This window comes from Macrobrachium nipponense, chromosome 40 (assembly GCF_015104395.2).
Source record: "Macrobrachium nipponense isolate FS-2020 chromosome 40, ASM1510439v2, whole genome shotgun sequence".
In the NCBI taxonomy this organism is placed as follows: domain Eukaryota; kingdom Metazoa; phylum Arthropoda; class Malacostraca; order Decapoda; family Palaemonidae; genus Macrobrachium; species Macrobrachium nipponense.
In genome coordinates this window covers 11,140,549-11,167,635 of record NC_061101.1, presented here as the reverse complement: position 1 = coordinate 11,167,635, position 27,087 = coordinate 11,140,549, and the positions used below count along the sequence as shown (strand labels likewise).

At 37.4% G+C, this 27,087-nt stretch overlaps 1 protein-coding gene and 1 long non-coding RNA gene across 2 annotated transcripts; both read right to left on the bottom strand.

Annotated features, from left to right (window-relative positions):
- Positions 1 to 477: 477 nt before the first annotated feature.
- On the bottom strand, positions 478 to 27,087 carry LOC135211910 (neuroparsin-A-like). Its single transcript, XM_064245143.1, is given in 4 exon segments — positions 478 to 2,619; positions 4,080 to 4,190; positions 16,568 to 16,668; positions 26,503 to 27,087. Coding segments are annotated over 3 exon segments (306 nt in total). The 5' UTR covers positions 16,637 to 16,668; positions 26,503 to 27,087; the 3' UTR covers positions 478 to 2,493.
- On the bottom strand, positions 4,962 to 7,688 carry LOC135211911 (uncharacterized). Its single transcript, XR_010313771.1, has 2 exons — positions 5,132 to 7,688; positions 4,962 to 5,048 (listed from the first exon to the last, which is right to left on the bottom strand). It is a non-coding gene; the product is annotated as an uncharacterized LOC135211911 (long non-coding RNA).

Sequence of the window (27,087 nt, the reverse complement as noted above, 5' to 3'; positions counted from 1 at the left end):
GTAGCTTTAGTTCGAACACTTTTGTAAAGTGTGCTGTTTTTTTGCAAGTACCAGTAATTCTTTTGCTTATCAGTTACCTGTATCTAATTACAAAGGAGGGATGAAAAATTTAATCCAAAGTAATTTTGTTATCGAAATACATTATTAAAAGATTTACAGAGCTTTCGAGAACTTGCTTAAGTTTTCATGATCAAATTAAGGGTAATGTTAAGTTTGCATTGTCAGGAAAGTTCCAATAACATTTCTGTTCTATGCAAAGGAACCACCATTCATCAATATATACCGAGTGGGATGCGATGAATTTCAATATCAGTGACGTTTTCCACTTACGTCTGTCCCTCAAGATGATAAAAATAAATTCTAAATCATTCGTCTGTAAAAGTAAATAAATACTAAATCATTCGTTTGTAAAAGACCCATAACAGGTGCCCCACTTTTATAAATCAAAATCCTGGGAATGATTTCAAACACAACAACAATAGGAAGGTGTTCTATATTTCATAATGGATACAATATAATTAAGTAAGAAGTGACAGTTTTAGCGCTACGAACATCTTTTCAACCTTCTCAACAGGAACAGTTTTCATCCAAACGTAATTTGCTCAAAAGAGACTTAACATGAAGTTTGATTGAGAGGCTAAAACTTCACTAAACGCCATTTCTTTTTTTCCTTTTTTTTGGCTTGGACGAGATCGATTTTATCTACCAAAAAACTTTGCTTTGTTAAGTCTCTTTATAGAAATATATAAAAAAAGACAGACAGAAAAACCAGTATTTTTCATAAAAGCTTAACTACAGAAACCTAGAGCTTGTTTATGGCTGCAACTATATAGCCTTCGCTCTACCATCTACAAAAATTGCAGTTTGAAACGGTACAAAATTCAATTTGACATTACTTTTTTTTATTTACTTTGAAGCAGCAGTGAGCAATACAAGTGTACGTACACACAAGAGAAAAGATTCATTTCACTCCTCCAGAATTACAAACATTAAGATAAAACCTAAAGATCAAATGACCTTGACATGCCCAGGGGATGGGGGGTTAAGCAAAACAAATATCTAAAATATTTTATCACTGGTTTAATACATACATATCTATACTTTATCACAGGCATTTTCACAAGATTTGAAAAAAATAAATTGAGTTTTCAGTGTACATTTGCCTTTAATTTTTCTTTTTTAGTGAAAGATGTCTCCAGTTTTAGCCCTTCTTCTCTCCCAAAAGGGCAAAATTCCTGGCTCAGAAAAAGAGGAGAAGAACACACTCACAGAGAGAAAGCTGAATGTGTGTCCTTCTCAGACATCTCTTAACACAGCACAAAGACCGAAAGGGGGTACTCTTACGTATTTTTCCAAAAACAATAAAAGCACAATGTCTAGGTTATCACAGGTTTGGGTAAGTTATACTTTCACACAGCGAACTCGAATATACGCATTGCCAGGGGCTTAACAACATCTTTTCTAAGAACACAGAAATCGACTTCGGAAATTGGCAGGTATTTTCCACTATTCAAGAGCTACGCTAGGTCTGCTATACAACCCTAGCTGCGTAAAGACACGAGGTTAAATAAAAAAAAACAAGTTATCACAATTAGCACTATAAGAAACAGAATTCAATATTGCAGCTCACCGGTATATCACGATCAGCAACCCCCAAAACGACTCGCTTTCAATGCTACACACACACACGCACACACACTCACACACAACTCCTGCAGGCTGCAAAGGATGTCTTCTACACAGCGAACACAGGAGGTGTCACAGATGATGTCACAGAGGACAGTGATCATCCACAAAATCCTTTCAGCCTCCAGCAATGATTTCCAACTTGGCTGAGGACTCTTCACGATTATGTGAAACGGAATTTAGTAGTGGGTCATTTTGGAAGGTGGGGCTCCTAAGCTCATCATCCTCTCGGCCGAATGATCACTGAATTTGGTAACAGGCTGTTTTGCCTCGGTCGGAGCTGGCAAGGAATATGCCTGGAACTTCTCTCATCCAGAGAGAGAGAGAGAGGCTGTTGACACCAACTCGAAAATGCCCATTTGTCCTTACTTTTAATGTCTAGAAAAGATTCCACTGCGCAATGTCTATGGTGACATTACAAGGTTTTGTTTCTCACAGAAGAGCATATTCAATACTATCTCTCTTCTTGACTTACAATGAAAATATGGATATGAATGCTGAATTATATCGTTTATGAAAAGCATGTGGTGATGATGATGATAATCTATGATGGACATCTGACAAGGCAGGTTAAATCCCTGCATCTTAGCCGCCAACCAAGACATCCTGTAGGGGCGCACCATTCTCCTTGAATTTGCAAGAAGCATCCGCAGGGACGTCCAGACACGGCGCTTGCTTCACCAATCTTTGCAAAAGCAGCAGCAGCAGCTTTCCTTATTTCAGTCAGACCGCAATACCTCACGCACCAACCAACACCAGAAGATGAAGTGTTTTCATAGTTGTTCGAGGGATTCTTGGTCTTGGTAGTTAGCAGAACAACCTGGGAGCACATTTGACGATGTAACACCCAGCGCAGTATCCGCAGCCGCAGTACATCCCCTCTCCACAGCTTCCGTGTTCGAGCCAGTTGCCACCACAGCGTTCTCCTGGGCCCTGAAGTCGAAACTCGATTTAGTGATTTTTGTTAAGGCATCTTTGTAATTAATTTTCACCCTAAAAGAAGCTGAACTCTCTCTCTCTCTCTCTCTCTCTCTCTCTCTCTCTCTCTCTCTCTACTTGCATAAAACGGTGACGAGAGTTCAAACTACTTCCACAGCACCTGCTACAACACAAAAAACTATAAATAAGACCTAGTTTACATTATCAATTCATCTACAAACAGTGACGAGAGTTCACAAACTACTTCTACAGCACCTGCTACAAACTATAAATAAGACCTAGTTTACATTATCAACTCGCCTAATGACAGTGACGAGAGTTCCAACTACTTCCACAGCACCTGCTTCAACACAAAAAAACTATAAATAAGAGACTAGTTTACGTAATCGATTCATCTACAAACAGGGACGAGAGTTCACAAACTACTTCTACAGCACTTGCTACGACACAAAAGACTATAAATAAGAGACTAGTTTACATTATCAATCTACGAACAGTGACGAGAGATCAAACTACTTCTACAGCACCTGCTACAACACAAAAACTATAAATAAGACCTAGGTTACATTATCAATCTACAAAGTGACGAGAGTTCACTAATTACTTCTACAGCACCTAGTACAACACCAGAAACTATAAACAAGTCCTAGTTTACATAATCAATTCATCTAGAAACAGTGACGAGAGTTCAAACTACTTCTACAGCACTTGCTACGATACCAAAAAAACTATAAATAAGGCCTAGTTTACATTATCAATCTACAAACAGTGACAAGAGTTCACAAACTACTTCTACAGCACCTGCTACAACACAAAAACTATAAATAAGACCTAGGTTACATTATCAATCTACAGAGTGACGAGAGTTCACTAACTACTTCTACAGCACCTAGTACAACACCAGAAACTATAAACAAGTCCTAGTTTACATAATCAATTCATCTAGAAACAGTGACGAGAGTTTAAACTACTTCTACAGCACTTGCTACGACACAAAAAAACTATAAGACCTAGTTTACATTATCAATCTACAAACAGTGACAAGAGTTCACAAACTACTTCTACAGCACCTGCTACAACATAAAAAAAACTATAAATAAGAGACTAGTTCACGTAATCAATTCATGCACAAACAGTGACGAGAGTTCAAAATATTTCCATAGCACCTGCTACAACACAAAAAAGCTATAAATAAGTCCTAGTTTACATAATCAATTCATCTACAAACAGTGACGAAAGTTCAAAATATTTCCATGGCACCTGCTATAACACACACACACACACACACAAAACTATAAACAAGACCTAGTTTACATTATCAATTCATCTACAAACAGTGACGAGAGTTCAAAATATTTCCATAGCACCTGCTACAACACAAAAAAGCTAGAAATAAGACCTAATTTTTTTTTTTACGTTATAAATTCATCTATGAACGAAGTTGATGAGCCCACCTTTGCGCACTCAAGATTTCCGCACCATCCAACTGCGGTTCCGTACTTGCACTTGCTCAGGTCCTGCTCTGTCTGGTGCGAACCTGGGCAGAGAGGACTGGCGGAGACCATCTGTGGAAAGGAGAAAGATGTGTGTTTTTTTTGACTCAGGTTTATGATGACATTCAATGCACTTGAAACCATTTTTCTAAAAATAAAATGCAGTTCAAGTGACCGTAAGAGGTCCAAAGTTCAAAAAGGGGCACTTTTGCAAAATATTGCTATTGATTTTGAGGTTGGTTGGTTGGTTTTGTAAAGTTTAGGTGTAACACCAAGCACTGGGGCAGCAAAGGCCATTCATTCAGGGATATTCTTGTTAGATAAGTAAAAAAATAAAATAAAATATATAAATAAATAGATAATTAAATTGTGCAGTATATTACTTCATTACTCTGTATTCAGCATTAAGACTTAAAACAAGGCAACAATTTGTAAACTACATGAGTACCTAGATTAATTTCAACCACTAATTTCACTGTTACGAGCAACGTTCAAATGAACAATTCTGAGATAGAAGCAAGAAAAAAAAAAAAAAAAAAAACACGTAACCTATGCCCTTTCTCTGGAGAGGACCATCAAAGATAATATAGAAGTAAAAGCATAAAAACGACACTAAAAAACACACTGAAAAAAATTCAGTTCTAGACTTTCTGGCCGCAACATTACGACACAGGAATGTCTGGCAGGGACCAGTAAGCCTAGAGCGGCTGAGTAATTGTCTTGTCAATTTAATAAGGAAGAGGAAACGCATAAAGAAAGCAATAACACCTGCTATCAGGCACAAGTGCCCGGGCAGATGGGTACAACTAACCGTTAAACACAATTTTGTTCTCTCTCTCTCTCTCTCTCTCTCTCTCTCTCTCTCTCTCTCTCTCTCTCTCTCTCTTTATATATGCATAAACGTGCACACATGCCAAGGAGAATAAGTATCTCATCGGCTCTCCTCTCTCTCATCTCTCTCTCTGCATATGGTAGATGCATAAACGTGCACACATGCCAAGGAGAATAAGTACATGTGTACCTAAGTGTGGGTTTAGTTATGCATTTTTAAATGCTTGAACGTCAGGCACGTTTATGCACACTTGCAAATATATATACACACACAAGCACACACACACACATATATATATACATATACATATAATGAAAAACAGGCAATCCGCTTTTTTCTATCTTATTCGTTGGCCAACTTTTCAAAGCAGAGCCTTTTGTCATCGGGGCTTTGAAAAACAGCCTTACAGAAATGAACATCTGTGCAATGACTCATATACAGGTGTCCATAAAGTCCCAGTACCATTACAAGTATTTATCGCCCAGAATGGTACTGGGACTTTATGGACACCCTGTATGTAACTAAAATGAAGTAATAAACGTAATTTAGAAGAGGGCACGAATGGCTAATACCAAACTTATGCCTTAAAATATTGGCACGGAGTGATTATAGTGTGTGTGTGTGTGTGTGTGTGTGTCAAAAATATTTTTGAAAAGTGGCCTGAAGCGAAGGAAATCCGACAGTTTTATGATGATCAAAATAATAAGGACACTTATTTGATGTCATAAGAAGTGGTCCTAAGAAGAAGAAGAAGAAGAAGAACAAGAACAAGAAGAAAAATAAAGAAGAAAATGATCAAACTATGGTAATGGCCAGTCTGTCTGGAACTCTATTGAAAAAAAAAAAAACAAGAAAAAAAAAAGTTGAGAGAGAAAACTTGACAGCGTCACGAAGAGTCCCCCCAGGACACGCATCCACGAGTTCAACGTCCCTTGCCTCCGCCCGGGGCTCACCAGCCGTATGAATTGCTAAGGCCTGAGAGAGGGGAATTGAGGGGAATGAAGTGGCGGCGGCGGCGGCGTACGCAAGGGCGAGGGTCTACTACTACCCTCCCACTGTCCTATTAAGAGAGAGAGAGGGAGGGGGGGGGGGGCGTTCCACGAGACCGCCGCCGCGCGTCCTTCGTGAGGTCCTTCCTCATAATTGCGACGGCGCTGCCCGCAGCTGCGTGAATAACGCCAGTCAAGGGGACATGATTGGTAAGTAACAGGGAATAAATCTCTCTCTCTCTCTCTCTCTGTGCTATAGGGGGGAGGGGTTGTTGTCTGCGTTTATCTCTCTCTCATATGGGCTTTTTTTGGGGCGACCTTCAGTGCCTGGTAACAACTGGATTCCCGAGACGGGGGCACTGGTGAAACGAGGGGGTATAATACCACGTGCTTTTTAGAAGTTGCTTCCTCTTCCTGTCCTCTCGGGTATACATACACACACACGCACACGCACACACACACATATATGTATGTAGCCAATTAATATCTAAAGAAACTGTACCAAACCACAGCCACATTACGTTTCCTTGTATTGAAATACTGCAGTAACTGTTTAAAAAATAAAAAGGCATCTAATTACACATTCCCAACGAAATGGAAAGAGTGCTAGCTACGAACAGCCATTAATAATAAAACTATAGGTTTTTTTGGGGGTTTAAATTCTTTAGCATTAGGTCCAAATAATTCTTTACTCATCTTACAAACTTTTAAAGGAAATTGCACTGGGCGTAGTAGGTCGAATTGAGAACAGTCTGAGAAAAGCTCCAGAATCCGGATCAAACCGGTTCATACCAGTTTCGGAGACCGGCCGCCTATAGTGGACGTTACAAACACCAACAGGGTAGATCTAGAGACCTTGTGATCTATTAAATCACCTGCCGCCGCACGAACCCTGCACAATGAAACGACAGAAGTAGCACAAAGCAGAGGTCATGCGCTCAGATTAAGCAGAAAGCGAGATGACCTTACACAGGAATTGGAGTGGATACCGCCTGAATGAGTAGGGTCATTATTGATTTGCCGGGAAGCCTTTGATTCGAGTAGGCTCTGAAGGCCAATATTCTTCCACTGGGGAACAGATCTATGGTGATTCTTTTCACTCTGACTAGAGATAATACAGATGACACCACTTGAGGCCACTTTAAATCTTTCCTCTTTCCAGTCACTGTGTACAATACCATTTCTCAGCAATATAACTAGCCATATCCAACTAGGATTCGCCTTCTCTTGAAGCTAAAATATCGACATTGTTTTGTTTTTCGTGCTACGTCCCTGGGATTTAAGGTAAACAAAACTAACACAAGAGTTATAAGGTCTATGTCCCTGTGATTAAAGATCAAACAAACTAAGCCAAGAGTTAACCTATAAACCAAGTTGATGAATGTGGGTTCCCCATTCAGGTGACGACACGAAATATTGATGACCCTAAGGAAAAGAAGTTAACCCAATTGATTAGCACTGATTAAGAAATTTAATGAGCAGAGTACAGAGTAATCCTTTCTCGTCATCTAGCCTTCGATGCATTTTCTGTTATTCGCTATCAAATATCAGCAATTTCTGCCTAAATAACCAATTCAGAGAAGCATTTAATGTTCTGTGATTTAATACTGTAAGTTTGTTAAACGTATAATACGATGAAAGCCACATACGAAACACATAACGCAAAAGGGAGATTCGCTCACTAACCAACAAATGGCCGGAGGACCTTCTATCATTTATACGCTTTACATGGCAATGAATCCTGACCACCCACCCCCACCCCCACCCCCACCCCCCACCCCTCCCCCCTTAAATTAGGGTACCCAAAAGGGGATTCATGAGGGTACAGACAATTCGTCACACCCCCAGACCAGAGTGGTGGTAATAATAAGTGTCTCGACTGTAATACCCAAACAACCCTAGCAAACATTATGCCACCACAGGGAAGGAAGGGTCAGGGTACAGGCGGATTCTGCAATAATACATACATACATATATATATATATATATATATATATATATATATATATATATGTATATATATACATATATATGTATATATATACATATATATATATATAATATATATATATATATATATATATATATATATATATATATATATATATATACATATCATATATATATATATATATATATATATATATATATATATAATATATATATATATATATGTGTGTGTGTGTGTGTGTGTGTGTGTGTGTGTGTGTGTGCGCGCGCGCGCGCGCGCTATGGCAGGGAGTCAGTATAACCTCTCCAGCCTTCGACAGTAATAGAAGGAACTGCTATTACATATTATATTGTTGCTGTCAATATCTTTTGTATTTAACAATAAGAACATAGAAGAATGTAACACAACCCCAGAGGGATTTTGTTTTTACTGGAAACCCAAATTGAAAACTGCTCGTGCCCTCAGCAGGCAACATAGAAAAAAAAATCGTGAAAGCGTCCTGCTACGTAGGGAAGCGTAGCGACAGGACCTGATTCATGAAGGAACAGTTCGAACTTTCCTTTGTAGGACTTTCTCTGGAGAGGCCCAAGACCAATGAGGAAGAGAGGAAAGCCAGGGTCGCTGTAGGAAGAAGAAGAAGAAGGAAGAGAGAGAGAGAGAGAGAGAGAGACCGCCGCGCGCAATGACATGGGATGACCAAAAATGGGGAGGATGGAATGGGGGGGGGGGGGGGGTGGAAGAAAGGGAGTAGGAGGAGCCCAATAGGATAATCATTCGGGGCACTGTGTGGATACCCGCATCTTCCCGTCTGTCCATTTTCTCTCTCTCTCTCTTCCCACTACGCCAAGTCTGGACTCCTTTTTTTTCCAAGTTGTCGAGCGCCTCTCCGTCCGACACTCTTTCAGCTGCTCTCCCCTTCCCTCCACCCCGCCTCTTTAAAAACATCTCAATCTGTCCTCAAAACGTCTATATTCTCTCTCCATCCTCCTCCGGTGGGCATGTTATGCGAGTACCCAGTGCCCCTCTTACCACACTTTTTTTTGAGACAATTCAGTCTCGTGTCACCACCACAAGAAGCAAACTTAACACGGAGTGACGGCGTTGAATTCGTCCGCTCGAACTGCGTAGATAGTGTCCTCCTCTTCCTTACTCTCTCTCTCTCTCTCTCTCTCTCTCTCTCTCTATTACCAAGATGACATGCTCACGTAACAGGGCCAGTGAAGGTGGTGGTATCCTATTTATAGCCAGCTGAATGTCCTTGGCTAAGGACACGAGAGTGCATTTGGGAAAGGGACAGACGACTGGAGTACCTTACAGGAGGGCAGTCTACGAAGTCAATTGCAACAGGGTTCAGCTTAGATGCAAAAAAAGGGAAGATGGGTGAAATTGCACCCGAGTCCAGCTTAGCTGAGAAAAGAAACCAGGATCGTAATGTGGTTACGTATTCAAAACCTCGAGACGAAGCATCTTGGGGACTTCGAGTTGGTGAAGATTTATTCTCCACGAGAATACTTTCATTGCCAGAATGGCCCCTTCACCTTTCCCCAAAAGAAAGTCGGTGTGGAATGTAGCGGGAGATATCAAACGATAAAACTGCTCAAGATAATACAAAATGTCAGATAAAGACAAGCAAATCTGGTTCGAGAAAATGTGCTATGCAGTCACATACTCATGAAGATGAAGAAGAGAAGAAGAAGAGGAAGAAGAAAAAGCAAGTACATGGGAAAGCAAACACAACAATTGCGTTTGAGAAGGCAAAAGAGACCGTGAGTTGTAAGGTCGTATGGTGTTATGCAAACAGTTTAACATGCTGAGTCTCTCTCTCTCTCTCTCTCTCTCTCTCTCTCTCTCTCTCTCTCTCTCTCTCTGTAATCTGAGGGTGCAATTGACTGCAAGCATGTTTATGCAGGCATTTTATGAGACCAACGACCTTCTTTGGATGAATAATGGACTTGTTATGATCCTACTATTTATACGATACCCGGCGGCAAGAAAGCACTCACCACTGCTTGACGAATTTGTTTCATACAAAAAAGAAGACAAAACAAAAGAAAGAAACAAAGATGGATCCTCGAGGTCAGGATTGCAAGCACGCCGGAAAAGCACAATTACAGGAAAAGAGCCATATCATGGTACCAAAGGGTACCCTTTTCGTATTGCATTTTAGGAGGCACTCATGCATGTTGTTTGATTTTCTCTCTCTCTCTCTCTCTCTCTCTCTCTCTCTCTCTGCTACCATCAGGCAAATAGGTTACCAAAGACGCCTAGAGAGCCTGAACATGTATGGCTTGGAAACACGACAATTGAGAGGATTGCTGAATTCAAAATACTGAACGGCATAACAAAAGTAGACAGACAGTAACCTCTTCGCATTACACGAAAACCAGACAAGAAATAATGGATGGAAACTAGACCTGAAGAGATACAACACATCCCATTGTGGGAACTTCCTCACATACAAGATAGTGACGCGTGAATAAACTGCCAACCCCCTAAGTTGTAAAACAGCAACTGTGTGGGAAGAGTTTAAAAGAAAGCTAGACAAAATCATTAGGGCACTGTGAATGCACAGTAAAACCTGCTCCTATTGATGAGTGAGCACACGATGTCTCCTCGGATGGACTAACAAGTCTTTGAGACATCCTAATCCTTGTCACTCCTTGTAACCTACATAAATGTAATTTTGTTCAAACACTCCAGATTTATGCATAAACTCAAATACTTCAGTGGCTGAGATTCACTCTTTATACACATAATATATGCATACATGCATGCAGATATATACATACACACATTTTATAATACTTTTTAGAGATAGCTAAACAATATAACTGGAAGAATACCTATTGTTCGGTCTTTAAAATTCACTCCCATCAAAAGAGAAAAAAATACCAAGAACTGCTGCATATTAATTACCGATACAAAAACGAGGAAAAATTTAGACCCCCGCCCCCCCAAAAGAGCAATAGCTTGACGACACCTATATATTTTAATATTTAATATATATATATATAGATATATATATATATAATATGTATAAAATATATATATATATATATATTATATATATATATATATATATATATATATTATAGAGCTATGTGGAAGGCTAAATTTTCTGAGAATTTCCTATCAAAAATAAACAAAATGGCCTTTGAAGGTTCAAGACGGACGTCTCCATGTATTATACAAACTAAGTGGCCTCCTTTTTTCAATTCCTTTTAATTTCTAGGAGTCACGACAATACATTCTCTAGTGTATTTCACTCCTAAGTTGTTTGGTTTTATTTGTTAAAAAAATCAATTAATTTCATCACTTTTAGATACATTGTTATTCTCATGTTATTTTCTGTTTCATAAGTATGGTTCTAATCTCGTTATTTATTTTGGTTTTCTACTGTCTTCTGATTTTTCTTATGTTTTCCTTTCTGTTCATTTGCAATTGACTTATTCGCTTGTTGCTATATTTCGTGAAAAGTAAAGTGGTCATGTCAAACGTTAAAAAAAATCCCTATAAAACAATAAGTGAATTACGATAAATCCCGCGGGAAAAAACACCACCCAACACGAAAAACCCATATTGGACAAGTAACGGACTCAATAAAAAAAAAAAAAAGTGACAAACGAAAGGCGGCTGAATATGTAGGTTTGTAGGTCAGTTTTGTCAACAGAACTTTTTCTTTTTCTTTTTTGTCGTTTCGTGTTGATTCCAGTGGAATGAGCGTCACATTTGGATTACACAAAGAGTTTGATCTACTTGTATGTCTTTTCAATGTTGCTGTCGCCAGACAATTGTCTTTCCTCTAGTTTATAAGCCAGTTTCTCTCTATCTATCTATCCATCTATCTATCTATCTATTTCTGTATACATCCAACTATCTTCTCTCTTTTTCTGTATTTATCCAACTATCTTCCCTCCATCTATCTATCTATTTCTGTATATATCCAACTATCTTCTCTCCATCTATCTATCTATTTCTGTATATATCCAACTATCTTCTCTCTATCTATCTACCTATAATTTTCTGTATATATCCAACTATCTTCTCTCTCTCTCTATCTATCTATTTTTTGTAGCATATCCACTATCTTCTCATATTTATCTATCTATTTGTGTAAATATCGAACTATCTTCTCTCTATTTTTGTATGTATCCAATTATCTTCTCTCTATCTATCTATCTATCTATTTCTGTATATGTTAAACTGTCTATCTATCTATTTCTGTATATATCTATCTCTCTGTCTATCTATCTATTTCTGTATATATCCACCTATCCATTTCTGATTCTATCTATCTATTTCTGTATATATCCAACTATCTTCTCTCTATCTATCTATTTATTTCTGTATGTATCTAACTATCTACTCTCCATCTATCTATCTATTTCTGTATACATCCAACTATTTTCTCTCCATCTATCTATCTATTTCTGTATATATCCAACTATCTTCTCTTTATCTATCTACCTATCTATTTCTGTATATATCCAACTATATTCTCTCTATCTCTATCTATCTATTTTTGTATATATCCAACTATCTTCTCTCTATCTATTTATCTATCTATTTCTGTATATATATAACTATCTTTTCTCTACCTCTCTATTTCTGTATTTATCCAACTATTTTCTCTCTACTATTTATCTATCTAGCTATTTCTGTATATATCCAACTATCTTTTCTCCCTCTATCTATTTCTGTATATATCCAACTATCCTCTCTCTATCTCTCTATTTCTGTATTTATCCAACTAATTTCTCTCTACCTCTCTATTTCTGTATTTATCCAACTATTTTCTCTCTACTATCTATCCATCTATCTATTTCTGTGTATATCCAACTATCTTCTCTCTATCTGTCTATCTCTTTCTGTATATATCTATCTATCTATTTCTCATTCTATCTACTTTGAGTTTGAATATAAACGGTAAAGTGTTCTGCTGCAAGATGGCGAGACAAGTTTTCATTTCTATTTTGTGATTAAATACATAAATGTAATTTGCATAATAAATGTCATTCACATAAGAAAAACCATACGATTTTACTGATGTTTGTCTCTATAGAGTTATGAGGTCATACGCAAATAGTTGCGCATTGGTTACGTGCGTAATCGAGTTAATTTGCTTGTGAATGTGTGAGTGTGTGCGTGTGCGTGTGCGTGCATTAGATTATTCATGATAATACTATTCTTCTTCATCATTATTTTAATTCCCCGCTTTTCATTTAACCCTTCGTCTCTCATTTCTTCATCCTTACTATTTTTCTTTGCTTTCATTGTCATATCCTGGTTTTCTATGCCATTCCCATCTCCTGATTTTCTATGCCATTCCCATCTCCTGGTTTTCTATGCCATTCCCATCTCCTGATTTTCTATGCCATTCCCATGTCCTGGTTTTCTCTGCCCGTTTTCTATACGTGACCTCAAGATGCGGAACTCTCGACGAGTGGTGAATGGTCACGTTGCCGAGCAGTAGTAGTAGCCTAGTAATGCCCTAAGGGTTTGGGGGGGGGGGGGGGGGGGGGGGGGGGGTGGGGGGGGGGGGGGGGGGGGGGGGGGGGGGGGGGGGTGGGGGGGGGGGGGGGGGGGGGGGGGGGGGGGGGGGGGGGGGGGGGGGGGGGGGGGGCACGATGAATCCTTTCTGGGGCACTTGGTGGGGCATATGCAGATGGGATTATCAAGAGAGGATCTGAATGCCTTTAAAAAGCTTCGGGCGACGCCACAGGATGGGTACGAATATATCTGAGTTCGGGATGAATGCAGCACATCTGAGGATGAGGGTATATATATTTTTTCGGGGGGGGGGATGGGGGGGGCGGTTGGAGGTGGAGGGAAAGTGGAAAAAGGGGTGGTTGGGTGGGGGTGAGGGGGGTGTGGGGGTGCTGTCCAAGAAACGAGTACAAATAGAAATAGAAATAAAAATAAGAGAGAAAAATAGGGGTATACGCACATCCGTAGAAGGGTCAAATCGTGCTACGAATGGGGCAGAGGCACAGAGAGATAAAAAGAATGGATGGGAAAACGAAGAATAACGAGAAAGGGAAAGTTCCAAGAACGAGAAGACACAAAAATAAGAATGAAAGATAAAAATAAGAATAATATTAGGGGTTATACGCACATGCGCAGAAGGTCAAGACCGAGTTAAAAATGGAACAGGGGCATAGACAGATGAAAGTATGGATAACGGTAAAGGGAATAAAAAATGAAAAGAAAAATAAAAGAAAAAAAAACAGGGGCTACGCACATGCGTACCAGGTCAAGATCGAGCTACAGATGGTACGAGGGCAGAGAGAGATAAAAGTACGGAATAACGGGAAAGTGAAAGTTACTGAAGGAAAGAGAAAAAAAGGAGAATGTCCTATTACTGAAGAACTACGCAGTAGTGTCACTTTGATTATGGGGTACGAGTAATCCTCACCGAATTGCGCAGATAATCAACGCCATCTTCAATTCAAGATGGCGTTGAGATATTCCCTTCTCTCTCTCTCTCTCTCTCTCTCTCTCTCTCATCATTATGTCCCAAGGGATAGAAAAACTGGCAAATAATATAAAAAACTTTACAGTGAAGAAACGGAGAAAAATGCAGATCTCTCTCTCTCTCTCTCTCTCTCTCTCTCTCTCTCTCTCTCTCTCTCTCTTGCTAAAGATCCTACTTACTGGATGAAAGATAACTAAAGATCATTTACTGGATGAGAGATAACTAAAGATTCTACTTACTGCAGAGAGATAGCTAAAGATTTCTCCTGCTGGATGAGAGATAACTAAAGATTCTACTTACTGGATGAGAGATAACTAAAGATTCTACTTACTGGATGAGAGATAACTAAAGATTCTACTTACTGGATGAGAGATAACTAAAGATTCTACTTGCTGGATGAGAGATAACTAAAGATTCCACTTACTGGATGAGAGATACTAAAGATTCTACCTGCTGGATGAGAGATAACTAAAGATTACCCCACCCCCCTTACTGGATGAGAGATAACTAAAGATTCTACCTGCTGGATGAGAGATAACTAAAGATTCTTTACTTGCTGCATGAGAGATACCTAAGATTCTACTTACTGGATGAGAGATAACTAAAGATTCTACTTACTGCATGAGAGATAGCTAAAGATTCTACCTTGCTGGATGAGAGATACCTAATGATTCTACTTGCTGCATGAGAGATACTAAGATTCTACTTGCTGGATGAGAGATAACTAAAAGATTTCCACTTACTGCATGAGAGATAGCTAAGATTCTTTACCTGCTGCATGAGAGATAAACTAAAGATTCTACTTGCTGGATGAGAGATAGCTAAAGATTCTACCTGCTGGATGAGAGATAACTAAAGATTCTACTTGCTGATGAAGATATAACTAAGATTCTACTTACTGGATGAGAGATAACTAAAGATTCTACTTGCTGGATGAGAGATTAACTAAGATTCTACTTGCTGGATGAGAGATAACTAAAGATTTTCCACTTACTGGGATGAGAGATAACTAAAGATTCTACCTGCTGGATGAGAGATAACTAAAGATTCCACTTACTGGATGAGAGATAACTAAAGATTCTACCTGCTGGATGAGAGATAACTAAAGATTCTACTTGCTGCATGAGAGATACCTAAAGATTCTACTTACTGGATGAGAGATAACTAAAGATTCCTACTTAATTACTGGCGATGAGAGATAGCTAAGATTCTACCTGCTGGATGAGAGATACCTAATGATTATACTTGCTGCATGAGAGATACCTAAAGATTCTACTTGCTGGGATGAGAGATAACTAAAGATTCCACTTACTGCATGAGAGATAGCTAAAGATTCTACCTGCTGGATGAGAGAAACTAAAGATTCTACTTGCTGATGAGAGATAAACTAAAGATTCTACTTACTGGATGAGAGATAATAAAGATTCTACTTGCGGATGAGAGATAACTAAAGATTCTACTTGATGGATGAGAGATAACCTAAAGATTCCAACTTACTGGATGAGAGATAACTAAAATTCCTACCTGCTGGATGAGAGATAACCTAAAGATTCCACTTACTGGATGAGAGATAACTAAACCCGATTCTACCTGCTGGATGAGAGATAACTAAAGATTCTACTTGCTGCATGAGAGATACCTAAAGATTCTACTTACTGGATGAGAGATAACTAAAGATTCTACTTACTGGATGAGAGATAACAAAAGATTCTACTTACTGGATGAGAGATAGCTAAAGATTCTACTTACTAGATGAGAGATAACTAAAGATTCTACTTACTGGATGAGAGATAACTAAAGATTCTAATTGCTGGGGGGGGGGGGGATGAAGAGATAGCTAAAGATTCTACATACTGGATGAGAGATAACAAAAGATTCTACTTTATTGGAATGAGAGATAAACTAAAGATTCTACTTACTGGATGAGAGATAGCTAAAGATCCTGGATGAGAGATAACTAAAGATTCTACTTACTGGATGAGAGATAACTAAAGATTCTAATTGCTGGATGAGAGATAGCTAAAGATTCTACTTACTGGATGAGAGATAACAAAAGATTCTACTATTGATGAGAGATAACTAAAGATTCTACTTACTGGATGAGAGATAGCTAAAGATCCTGGATGAGAGATAACTAAAGATTCTACTTACTGGATGAGAGATAGCTAAAGATCCTGGATGAGAGATAACTAAAGATTCTACTTACTGGATGAGAGATAGCATGACGGCGACCAGGAATACGTAGATGACAAAGGAGCGGAAGGAATTCATCCTGAAGGTGATTGTTGAGGTTCTGGACGACTGGAATTGAAAAAAAAAAAAAAATTTAAAAAACACAGCAAAATTCAATGAGAGATGGATGACTGGAAATAAGAAATGCAATAAAATTAAATCAATACAAAACAAAAGCAGCAAAACTAAATAACAGATGACTGAAGAAAAGGAGAAACGAAAGGAAAGACAGCAAAAGAAGTTGGAGATGGATGACTGGAAGTCAAAAATAAACAAATAAATGAAAGTTAAAAAATACAAAACAAAATCAGCAAAACTCAATGAGAGATGGATGCCAAAAAATATAAAATACGTGGAAAGTTAAATGGATGGGTGACAAAAACACAGCAAAACTCAATGAGAGACGGATGACTAGATATAAATAAATAAATAAATGAAAAAACAGCAAAACTCCATTGAGAGATGGGTGACTGGAAATGAAAAAAAAAGATAAAGGAAATGAAAGTTGAATGAAAACAATACAAAAACACAGAGGACCTTAATCAATAAATAATGAGTTATATACAGACTTTTAAAGACAACACAGAAATGAGCGTGGTAGACAGACAAATGAGCTAAAAAAATAAAAGAAAATAAAAAAAACACTCTAAAAAGGAAATTAGGAGATCTAAAAGAACGCCTTAATTTTTTTTTTCTAAATTCAGAGGTGTTGTTTATTTCAATTGGGATGAGAATTTCATTGAGTCTAACTTAAAAAAAAAAAAAAAAAAAAACACTTTTACGCATCGTGCATCAATGATGACCCAAAATGAGGTCAATGACGCCAACTGGACCTGAACCAGCCTTCACCTGAATCAACTTGATGTGTAATGAAGTGGAAGCAATGATGATTGAATAAGGGAAAAGAAAAAGAAGATATTAACAATCTTTAAACTGCAGTGAAGATAGGAAAGTGGAAATAGAAAAATTATAATATATATATATATATACACACACACATATATATATATATATTATATATATATATATATATATAATATATATATATATATATATATATATATATGTTTGTGTGGTGTGTTGTGTGTGTGTGTTTTCCACAATAATGTGTTTCCTTAAAGAAAGAAAAATGAAAAAAAATGAGTACCTCCAAAAAATGCAAGCCAAAAGAAAAGTTTCAGACAAACTTTATGGCTTCAATTGTTGGTAAATCGTGGGATGCTTGTATACATACATACATACGTGTGTGTGTATATATATATATATATATATATATATATATATATATATATATATATATATATATATATATAAACGTGTGTGTGTGTATACCTATTAAAAATCAAGAAGACATCCACCCTTCCTAAATGACTGGGACGATCTGATTTTGACAGACGTCTCCGACATCGCCCCCCACCCCCCACCCCCAAAAAAAAAAAAAAAATGGAACGAACTGGTTCGAGTCAGTACTTCAGATCCAGTGCCTGATCACTCGATCTGATTGCCGTCTTTATTGCGATGCACCAAGTGCCAGGTGTCTCGTTAAGTGCCACTGAGAGAGAGAGAGAGAGAGAGAGAGAGTTTGGTGAGAGAGAAGAGAGAGAGAGAGAGAAAATAAATGCCGTGACAGAGCGAGAGGCTTTGAAGGACGACACGTATTGATTACGAATGATAATGAATTTATTTGAGGTTCCAGAAGTTGTTTAAAGATGGAAATTTATTTTATTTATTTATTTGTTTGTTTGTTGTTGTATGGTGGGGGGGGGGGGTAGTATTGCTGGAGTATGGCAACAATAGATGGTGCGTATATTTGAGTGTGTGTAGATATTTCAAGTTTTAACTATTTGGAACACTTAAACACATATGTATGTGTTTTGTACATATTGGAACATTTAAATACATGTGTGTAGTTATATACTGGTACACTTAAATACATGTGTGTATGTATTTACATGCTCATAAATACATGTGTATTTCTTTACATATTGGACCACATAAATACATGTGTATCTATATGCGCATTCGAGGATGTGTATGCACTGTTTTTGAGCGCATGCATACACAAACACACAAACACACACACAAGCATGTATTTCTGCTGAGTTCACTGACCTTCTCCTGTTGCGTCTTTTCAACTCTTGCAATGTTCCATAAAACAGGAGCACAAATACGCAACAATACCTAAGCAAAATGGAATAGCGATCACTTGCAAAACAAACCGTTTAACGGATATGATTGCTCAAGTAACTGCCAACGAGAGAGAGAGAGAGAGAGAGAGAGAGAGATGCACTGTCATGTAAGCTGAACTGTTGGGTAAAAATAATGCTTTTCAATGTTGAATTTTGCTACAAAAGGCCCCAAAACAATTCTCTGTTGTATTTCAATAAAGTAATTACGTTTTCATCCATTTATTTACGACTTTGTCATTCCATATTTTCTTGTTTGATAATAACTGATCTCATCTTTCTGTTCCCCCATGGTTGGCTAGTTCCATATGAATTGGGTTCATAATAATAATAATAATAATAATAATAATAATAATAATAATGAATTAATAATAATAATAATAATAAGGAGGGGAGGCCGGATGCAACTCGGAACCTCACAGTGATAGATAAAAAAAAAAAAAATAATAATAATAACAACTGAAAAAAACAGATTTATTAGCAATAAAACGACCTTCAAGGATATGGACTATGTAAGCAATAATAATAATAACAATAATAATAATAATAAATAATATAATAATAATAATAATAATAATAATAATAATAATAATAATAAGAAACTGAAAAAATATCTATTAGCAATAAAACGACCTTCAAGGATAATTTTTGTGACTATTGATAAGAATAAATAATAATAATAATTAATAAAATAAAACAATAAAAAAAAACAATAATAATAATCAAAATAATCAACATAAAACTGAAAAATATATCTAGTTAGCAATAAAACGACCTTCAAGGATATTTGTGAAATATTGGTAAGAATAATAATAAAATAATAATAATGATATAAATAATAATAATAATAAATAATATAATAAAAATAATAATAATAAAATAAAAACTGAAAAATATATTTTCTATAGCAATAAAACGACTCAAGGATATTTGTGAATACTTGGTAAGAATACTAATAATAATAATAATAATAATAATAATAATAATAAAAACTGAAAAATATATCTATTAGCAATAAAACGACCTTCAAGGATATTTGTGACTATTGGTGACTATCATCACTTAAAACAGGGTTGCAAATAATTTCACCTTTAATGGCCAAACCCCTCGATGAGAGGCTTTGCAAAGGGACACTGCTCTTTAATATGCAGATACGTCTGTCAACATGAGTGCGAGGAGTGAGATGACAATGCTCTTCATTTGAAGGACGTTGAGCAATACGTACTTTCCAAGTGTGAATATTGATATTATATGATATATATCATATATCCCCATAAACATATTATAGTTTCATATATATATATATATATATATATATATATTATATAAGAGAGAGAGAGAGAGAGAGAGGAGAGAGAGAGAGAGAGAGAGAGAGAGAGAGAGAGAGAGACCCATTTAAACATTTTCAATTACGATGACAGTTTCAAGAGAAGTTTATTAGACTTACAATGACTCAGATAGATAGATAAAATAGATAGATAGATAGGTAGATTTACAGATAGAAAGATATCTAAATTATAGAAAAAGGATATATCTTGACGTAAAAAAATGGTGAAAAAATATATATATCAGCACGAGAAATTTAATATTGATAGACGGAGCAGACACACACAGACACATCAATATAAACAGACAGACGATTGGACAAAATGTAAAAAAATGAAATAAACAATAAATGAATAAATAAATACATAAACATTTATTAAGTGGACTTAGTATGAATCAATTGAGAGAGAGAGAGAGAGAAACAACCTTCCCAAGAAACTGTTTCAAACAGAAACATTTTTTTTTTCCTTTTTGCCTTGCATGCGTACCCCCCCCCAACCCACCCCCCCCCTTTTTTTTTTTATCCCAAGGTCCCTACCCCCACCCCCCAACCCCCAACGGAACCGAGAGACGCATAACGCTTTTCCGCACTCGTGTGACGTCATCGGTAAAAATTGTCTATATGCACATTTCCGCTTTGATGGAGGATTAATTACCAGCTTATTCCTGACCTCTCTCTCTCTCTCTCTCTCTCTCTCTCTCTCTCTCTCTCTCTCTCTTCAGCTAGCTTACCGTCACAGATTCATACACAGTAATACACTGGTGTTTCTTTCCAGATTCCTCCTTTCAACTTGGAGAGAAAGTACTTTTTAACAGTTACTTTCTTAAAGAAAGTGAGTTTTTTTTTCTTCGTTGAGATTTAAATTTAGCGTTTGCTTCCTCTGACGGATTTAACCCTTTCGAACTTTCTCTTCTTTTTTTGTGCTCTTTACGGCGGTATGTAAATTTCCGTAAGATAGCTTTCAAGGCCTATTGACATTCTCTTCAAGAAGGTATTCACCGATCAATTCTTTCTATTACCCTCAATTCAGTCGTCCATACGAAGAAATATTAAGTAATCACTCCATCGATTCTAAGTATTTACTTAACTACTTCTCTCGCGAAGGAACGTGAAGTAGAAGTCGTGAATGACAACGTAAACAAAACGTTGTGAATGACAAACGAATATCGACTGCAAAATCACCCGAGGTATGCAAATGGAGGCACCTGAGAAAGTTCTCCTGCAGTTAATTGATAGGTTTAGTAGCAGGGCACGAGCACCTGCAGCATTAGCTGTTGTAGCAGCAGAAAAGTAGTTGTAGTGACAGAAAATTAGCTGTAGTAAAGTAAAAAAAAAATTCAAGTATGCATCTTTAAACCCATAAATAAATTAATATCCTATTCGGTACGCATACATAAATATAATTGTAAAATAAAAGAATGAATATATCACCTTTGCTTTGACCTTGCTATCAGCAACAATCTAACGGGGCGAATTAAATCGCAAATGACGAAGCAATTAAGAACTGATCACGGGAATTAAGACGAGCGATATGATTCATTATCCTCATCTCAGCACTGAGTCATGACCCCTAACTCATCGTAGGTTTAAGTCTGTTGTTCTTCATAGTTCAACAGACATCGAACTTGACAGAATCTGTACGGGACAAAAATCGGTCCCAAGTTCCGTAAGACTGTCATATAAATCGTGGAGGAACGTAGGTATTATTAATGTACCCTTTTGCCTTCGTAAGAAATATATGTACTATATTACGACAATGTCAGGTGCTGCAACTCCCAGTGCAACTCATGACGTGCAATAGCATGCGCAACTCACGTGCAACTCAGGTGCGCTTGGATGTTAGTCATCTGTTTTTGGGGTTGCTCTCCCGCGCACCACCTGGTTTTCATTTGTTTTCGTTGGCGCGAATTAATGCCTCCTACTGATTTCATTCCAAGTACTGAATCACTTAGCAGTCGCGATTACGAAAGTTTCCTAGCTGGCGGAGCGAAGCTGACAAACAGTTTCGTTATTCGAGGGGAAATCAATTTGATTTTAGTGAGTGGTTTGGTCAGCTGACGTGACTTGGGAGGAAGGCCGAGATTTCCATTTAAGAGAGACCTGCTGATTAGCGTGGCAAGTGAGAGAAATAAAAGTTGGTCTAAAAAAAACATCATCATAGCAGACTGGACGGATATCGTGAACGCCTTAACGTTAAAAAAATAAATAATCAAAACCAAAGGTTAGTTTTGAAACTGTAATGACCACTAGGCCTAACGAATTTTTGCCCAAGGGAATAGGTGCATAAAAATCAATGGCTAGTACTAAACACGGCGTCCCAAGGAACTTCGCGCCATGTTTAGTACTATAGTAGATTCACATCAACCGTGCATTTGATGTCTAGGCCCGTCCCTTACGACGCTCCTGATTGGCTGTTGAAAAGCCAATCACAGGTCTGGAAACTCTTAGTCTCTCTTGAGAGTTCACATGGGTAGGATCTACTTTCCACCTCTCCATAGGTTCACGTCTTTCAGGAGAGGTGGAACATACAGCATGCCTATGTGAACTTTCGAGAGAGACTGAGTGTTTCCAGCTCTGTGACTGGCTTATCAACAACCAACCAGGAGCGTCGTAAGGGACTGGCCTAGACATCAAATGCATGGTTCATGTGAATCTACTATAGCACGTCGGAGTAGGTGACGCGTAGATATTATCAGAGTCAAAGTATATACTTTGACTCTGGATACTATAACAAACCAAGGCAGCGCCCCCAAAACGACATTCCTCCTTTAAACCGCTGACGACCAGGTCTCGAATCCGCAGATTTTGTTCATGTCTTCTTCTGCCAGAGAGGTTATTTTTTTGTCTCTTGACCTTCTGAATACATACATCGCCGACGTTCCACGGCGGGAAATGTGGGATGATGTGATGAGTGTGATTTGCCACCAAATGCAGTAGGGCTTTGGTGGATATAGCCTTGCTGATGATCAGGCGGATATTGGCACGGAATGATGCAAGCGTTTGTCTACGGACTAGGTGTGTGTTAGTATGAAATGTTCTTCGTAATTTGAAGTAGATGTAATAATTGTAGATATACGTTAACTCACTGAACTATCGCAGTACAAAGTAACAGTATATATAACCTAAGCGCTTCAAGGTGCTTGTAAGAAACAGGGCAATATTCACATATCAACTTGAAAGTTGAATTGATTTTTGTTAACTTAATGAGGGAAACGAGCTCCTGAGTATTCATATGTGTAACCTACGCACTTCTAAGTCCTTGTATGCAACAGTGCGATTGCACTATTGCAATTTGAAAGCATTAAAGAGAGAGAGAGAGAGAGAGAGAGGAGAGAGAGAGAGAGAGAGAGAGAGAGAGAAAATGTACTGTTACAAGAATCATTCTTAATAAGTAAATATAATACAGCTACATGGTAACAACTGCTGTACCAAGGAATAGCCCTCTAAAAGAAATTACATTGAGAGAGAGAGAGAGAGAGAGAGAGAGAGAGAGAGAGAGAGAGAGAGAGAATTATTATTATTATTATTGGGGTATGAACTAATACACTTTCGCAGATTATGATCCCTTTAAGCTACAAAAACACGGCAGAGTACAAATCATACATATTAATATCATCATCATCATTATTATTATTATTGGAGTATGAATTAATAAACTCTCCCAGATTATAATTCTTTTAATTTACAAAAAAACGACATACGCACTAGTCTTGAAAATTATTCAATTTGAACAAACTAACTATACGCGCGTCAAAAATATTCCCAAAGTATCACTTAAAAATTTAGAATTTTTTTATTTTATTTTTATCTTTTATTTATTTTATCAAAGATCGAATTACGAAAAAGGACTAAAGGACTTTAAAGGCTTTAAAGGTAGAATTCGAACCTCCACCCAGAGAAATGTTGAAGTGAAGGATTTTCAAACCTGTCGTAGAGACGGCACAAATGAGAGAGAGAGAGAGAGAGAGGAGAGCCGAGGACGAGAGAGTAGATGAGAAGAGAGAGAGAGAGAGAGAGAGAATCAATCCTTGGCAATAGCGCTCTCATCAAACCTCATGGGGAAAGAGTCTGAGAGAATCTGAAGCCGCGTGAAGGGATTGCAAAAAGCACCTCCCTCTCTCTCTCTTTCTCTCTATCTGACAGAGAGAGAGAGAGAGAGAGAGAGAGAGAGGACTGAAATCGAGCATCAAAACGAAGTGGTGGTCAGCTTCTCTCTCTCTCTCTCTCTCTCTCTCCTCTCTCTCTCTCAGCAATCCTCGCCATGTTGGGAAAAATGATACGCACTCAGGCGCAAAAATAATGGAAATATCCTTGCGGAGATTCGCACACATTATAAGACAGAGAGAGAGAGAGAGAGAGAGGAGAGAGAGAGAGAGAGAGAGAGAGAGAGAGAGAGCGAATGTAGGTATGTGAGGGCATTAATCTATTTCGTCTCTAAATTTCTATTCCTCTAATATGGCCTTTGAACCTCATATGGAAAGATGAAGACAGAAAAGTCCTTGAAAGCTTTTAGTTTATCTTTGAATAAACTAATCTCTGCTAGATACCTCCCTGTTCAAATGAGGTCCTGTTAGCAATTGCATTGATGCGCAGAACAATTTTGCAAGTGAGCATGTTTGATTCATGCTATAATAATAATAATAATAATAATAATAATAATAATAATAATAATAATAATAATAATAATAATGGTTAATTTTTCCTATAGAATACCATATTCTTTGGAAGCTAGAATTTCAAGCCATTGGCCTCTTCGGTGGCTTGTCCCAGTGAATAGGCGTAAGGCCCTCTGAATATAATAATATAATAATAATAATAATAATAATAATAATAATCATGATATAATAATAATAATACTTTGGCAGAAGACCCTCTTTCAGGCAAGTGCTGTTGGAAAGAATGGCAGAATTAAGTGAGTTGATTTTATATATTGTTTTTTTCTATTTTCCTTACAATTCGCTTCTCAGGCTCAGCGATGTTTCTTAGTAACTGGCCAATATTCATATTGGGAATTTTCAAAAGATTATAAATGCTGAAGATAATCTTTTATTTTTATTATAACAGGGTCCTGTTCTAATACAAATAAAAGCTTACCTTCAACATTTATAATTTTTAGAAATTCCCAATATGAATATTGGCCAGTTACTCAGAAACATCGATGAGCCTGAGAACCGAATTGTAAGGAAAATAGAAAAAAAAATATATAAAATAAACTCGCTTAATTCTGCCATGCTTTTTAATAATAATAATAATAATAATGATAATAATAATAAACACACACACGCTCGCACATACACACACGCGTGTGGAATTCTTCCCACGATCACCTTGCGTAACTAACATATAATTAAATAAGGTTACGCAGCGTATGAACTAAAGTGACAAAAGGCGGTGGACTTGCGTAACGTGTTCCCACACGGTTAAGTAATAAGCCTGAAAGGGTGACTCTTTACTTTACATAGATAGATAGATAGATAGATAGACATATACATAGATAGATAGATAGATAGATAGATAGATAGACAGATGGATGGATGGTCAGACTGACAAACAGATAGATGGATACGGATGTCTATCAGGTTCACATACATATTCATCTACGTGAATAATAAATGAATCTACGGGGGTGTCCATAAAGTCCCAGTGCCATTCTGAGCAATAAATACTTGTAGTGGTACTGGGACTTTATGGACACCCTATATCATTCATTTGCATATGCTCCTTTAATGGCATATGATGGAATACCTAAGTATTTTGAATTTAATTTTTTTTATATGATTTTGGGTTTTTCGCTAACAACTTATCTTTTATTTTATTTTATTTATTTATTTTTTGCTAAAAGGGTTTGGAAAAAGTAAATACTGCTCATTTGAAAATGCAAAGGTTCAAAACGAAATCTTATAAAATTTCTTTCCTCTTCGGTATGAGAGAAATTAGGACCAGATTGAGGGATTTTGTGATGGTCTTTTTTTTCTTGTTTAGTTGGTTTAAGTTGTTATCAACCAAGCTTCCCCCACACTTATCTTACAAAAACACATAAATTATATATATATATATATATATATATATATATATATAAAATATATATTTATATATATATATATATATATAAATATTATATATATATATATATATATATATATATATATATATATATATATATATATATATATATATATATAGAGAGAGAGAGAGAGAGAGAGAGAGAGAGAGAGAGAGATTATGAATAAATGTCAACGTACAAATAAAACAGATATCATCCGTATTAAAAATGAAAAAAAAAGGATATGATTTATGTAAAATTCTCCCTATGATACCATTACGACGAACGTAAAGCTTATATAGTACTATGCTGGCCCAGACCACGCAGTACGGTAAGTAGTATACATACCTAATAAAAAAAGAAATCTCGCTGGAAACAGCTCGCTTGGGGGGTAGGGGGGGCGGGCGGGGCAGCGATTCAGGTGGCTATTCTGTTGACCTCGGCTGCAGTCTTGGCCGTAGTGATTAGGCTGAATCGTCTTCTGATGGAATAGATCTCTTTTTCTTTAGCGCTTTGGTGACCTTCCTGGATCATGGACGGAATAATAGTGGCTGGACTCTTCCTGGAAGAACCTGCGAGACGAACTAGCTGCTGGCAGTCACCGAGGGGAGTTCTTTCCAGACAGGACCACGGAAGGAAGAAGAGGAACTGGAAACGAAACGACTTCAACCTTGTTTTTTTGGGGGAACTTGAGGAAGATGGAAAGAAAACGGGATTGCTTTTTATCTGTTTCTTTAAAAAATAAAAACACTGAAGGGATCTTTTTAGACAGGAATAGGAAGGGGGGTAGGGGGTGAGACAGCAAGCAAGCAGCAGGTGAGGGAACTGACAAGAGGGTGGCTGTGAGTGAGGGAAGAGAGAGAGAAGGACCTGTCGGTTCTACGAAGTTGGGAATCCCACTCGAACTGTGACAGCTCAGGCTGCCGCTTTTATG